General features: G+C 46.1%; 1 protein-coding gene across 1 annotated transcript; it reads left to right on the top strand.

Annotated features, from left to right (window-relative positions):
• Positions 1-851: 851 nt before the first annotated feature.
• Positions 852-2,035, top strand: LOC110565600 (late cornified envelope protein 3D-like). The gene is made up of 2 exons (XM_021663309.2): positions 852-902; positions 1,490-2,035. The coding sequence occupies exon 2, from the start codon at positions 1,507-1,509 to the stop codon at positions 1,789-1,791; it is 285 nt and encodes a 94-aa protein (XP_021518984.1). The 5' UTR covers positions 852-902; positions 1,490-1,506; the 3' UTR covers positions 1,792-2,035.
• Positions 2,036-2,462: the final 427 nt, after the last annotated feature.

Below are 2,462 nucleotides of genomic sequence, written 5' to 3'. Positions count from 1 at the left end.
AACGCTTCCTATTCCACTGCAATGTATTAAACAAATTTTTTTTCTGTTAAAAGCAATCACATAAACTTTAGAAGTTATCAGGATAATTTCATTGGTGTATGCGCACAGTACCCCCATATCATCAACCTACTTAGTAGCAAATTAAAAAGTAATTATCACTCATCAATCATTTTCAATATTCCATTCTTCAAAATCATTCTATCTTCTTATTCTCAATACCAAATAATCCCCAGATAGGTAAATATGAACAAACTCCTTGACCACATTACATTGGGGTATTGTCATCAATAGTGTAAGGCCTTCACAACTTTGCCCATCATCTATATCCAACTTGAATATTCTGCCTCACACAGGGCCTGGAGACCCACCCTCTGTCCATTAGCTAATACACCCCTTTCCAAGGGCTGAGTGGTCTAAGGACTCAACATCCTTAGGAATCAGAAGCCAATCGCATCTTCATATCATTCATACATGTTTTTGGAGGCATTTGCATCACACAAAAATACTCAAACAGTACCCATACATATATGTTTACTTCTATGTCTCTGCAGTTACGTTTGCAATGGTCAAGAACAGGAAATGCATTTTTTGTATCTCTACATTCACACTGCCCATACAGACCAGTTAAAGCATGAGCTGAATAAATGGAAGAAGAAATGGCAGGTCTCTGGCACACCAGGGAAGCAATGACAGCGTTTGCTTAATTCTCGCTTGTCAGAAATCTTGGAAATATGAGGAAGATACTGGGAGTGTTGGGTGCTGTCAGCTCCTGTGCTTGTGAAATCAGCAACATGCTTGGGCTGTGTATCACAAGCTTGCCAAGGATAAAAGGGCTGCTGCCCTGGACCATTCACCAACAGACTCTTGAGCACAATCTTCTCCTCCAGCCTTTGCAGTAACTGGTGAGTACCTAAGTAGGGACAGGGCCTCATCTGGGAGGGTGTAGAGATGAGAAGCCTAGCTTGAGAGGGGAGAAAGAAGCAGAGGAGTCTAATGTGGAGGCTGCAGGATGAGAACCTTCCAGGGGACTGGGGACAGGGAGAAGAACACAGAACAGGAGGCTCTAAGGGTACACCAGAGTTCTGGCTCTCAGTGTTACCTCCACTTTCCTGAGAGGTCTGCGTCAGCTCAGAGAAGGCTACAAGAGCCATTTTCCATTACCTGTATTTGCTTCAGTTGAACAAAAAGCTGCTTAGAAGTATCAACATCTACTGCAAGCAGGTCATTTTGAAGACAATGTCTTGAAGGTCATGGAGATCAGATACCCTTTGCCTTTGTAAAGATCGTTATTCTGAATGTTTCACTAGAAATGCACACTGATCTATCTTGAGAATGGTTTCTACAGATGGATGTGTCCTTCCATGTTCTTGGTTATGTCATAGAGACCTTGGTTTAGGAAGCAGAGAGGTCATGGAAGGAATGTGTTTGACAGACTAGCTCAGTAGATGTTCACTGGAAATTCTCCAATGTCTCTATGATACTCTTCTAGGTCAAATCCCTGCCGAGATGTCCTGCCAGCAGAACCAGAAGCAGTGCCAGCCTCCTCCCAAGTGCCCCTCTCCCAAGTGCCCCCAGAAGAGCCCAGCACAGTGTCTGCCCGCAGCGTCCTCCTGCTGTGCTGCAAGCTCTGGGGGCTGCAGTGTCTCCAGCTCTGAGGGAGGCTGCTGCCTGAGCCACCACAGGCGCAGGTCCCACAGATGCAGGCGCAGGAGCTCCAGTTCCTGTGACCGAGGCAGTGGTCAGCAGTCTGGGGGCTCAGGCTGTGGCCACAGCTCTGGGGGCTGCTGCTGACCTTGGAAAGAGTAGTCTGGAAAAGAAACACTATCAAAAATGAATCTAAGATCCTTCCCCAATGTTCAGTCCTCATTCCCAGTTACCCTGTCCCCCCTAAGTGCTGAGATGTTTCCCAAGAGGACTCAGGTCTCTCCTGGCTCTTTCTGTTCTCTGCATGTTCACAGCGCATGTACCCTGTTATCTTGAGAGCTTGTGATAACTGCCTGGGTGGTTATCATCCTGTACTTGACCCTAAGGAAGTAAAGAACTTATTTCTCATCACCACTGTGTCTCTCATGTCTAGCTCTGTGCAGGTCTCCTCTCCTCTGCTCCTCTATCCAGCACTATGTAGCCTGTGGAATAGATGCTGCCTCCAGAGAGGAACAGCACTGGGGGAGGGGCTGTTGTATAAGGAAGCCATGGGCCAATGGCTTTGATTCCATGTTGGTAGTAGACCTGACCACCTTGTACTATGTGCTGAAAGTGCTCTGACTGGTACCCAAATTCTGTCAGAAGGCAAAGTCTAATATTAGAATAGATGTCCCTTGATCCCCAACAAAAGAAACAGGAAATGGGGAGTCAAAGGAATCAAAACCTAGCAGACAGGTAGTTATGAGTAAGAGAGTAAAGGAAAGCTGCAGGATGGCTGTATTCATGTCTGTAAACCTCACAGCAGCCCTTTGCCAATA

This window comes from Meriones unguiculatus, chromosome 10 (assembly GCF_030254825.1).
Source record: "Meriones unguiculatus strain TT.TT164.6M chromosome 10, Bangor_MerUng_6.1, whole genome shotgun sequence".
NCBI classification, from domain to species: domain Eukaryota; kingdom Metazoa; phylum Chordata; class Mammalia; order Rodentia; family Muridae; genus Meriones; species Meriones unguiculatus.
Note: the sequence above shows the minus strand (reverse complement) of the source record. Positions and strands in the feature narration are given on the sequence as shown.

Coding starts and splice junctions, on each gene's coding strand:
- LOC110565600 (XM_021663309.2), top strand. CDS start 1,507: ATGTCCTGCCAGCAGAACCAGAAGCAGTGCCAGCCTCCTCCCAAGTGC.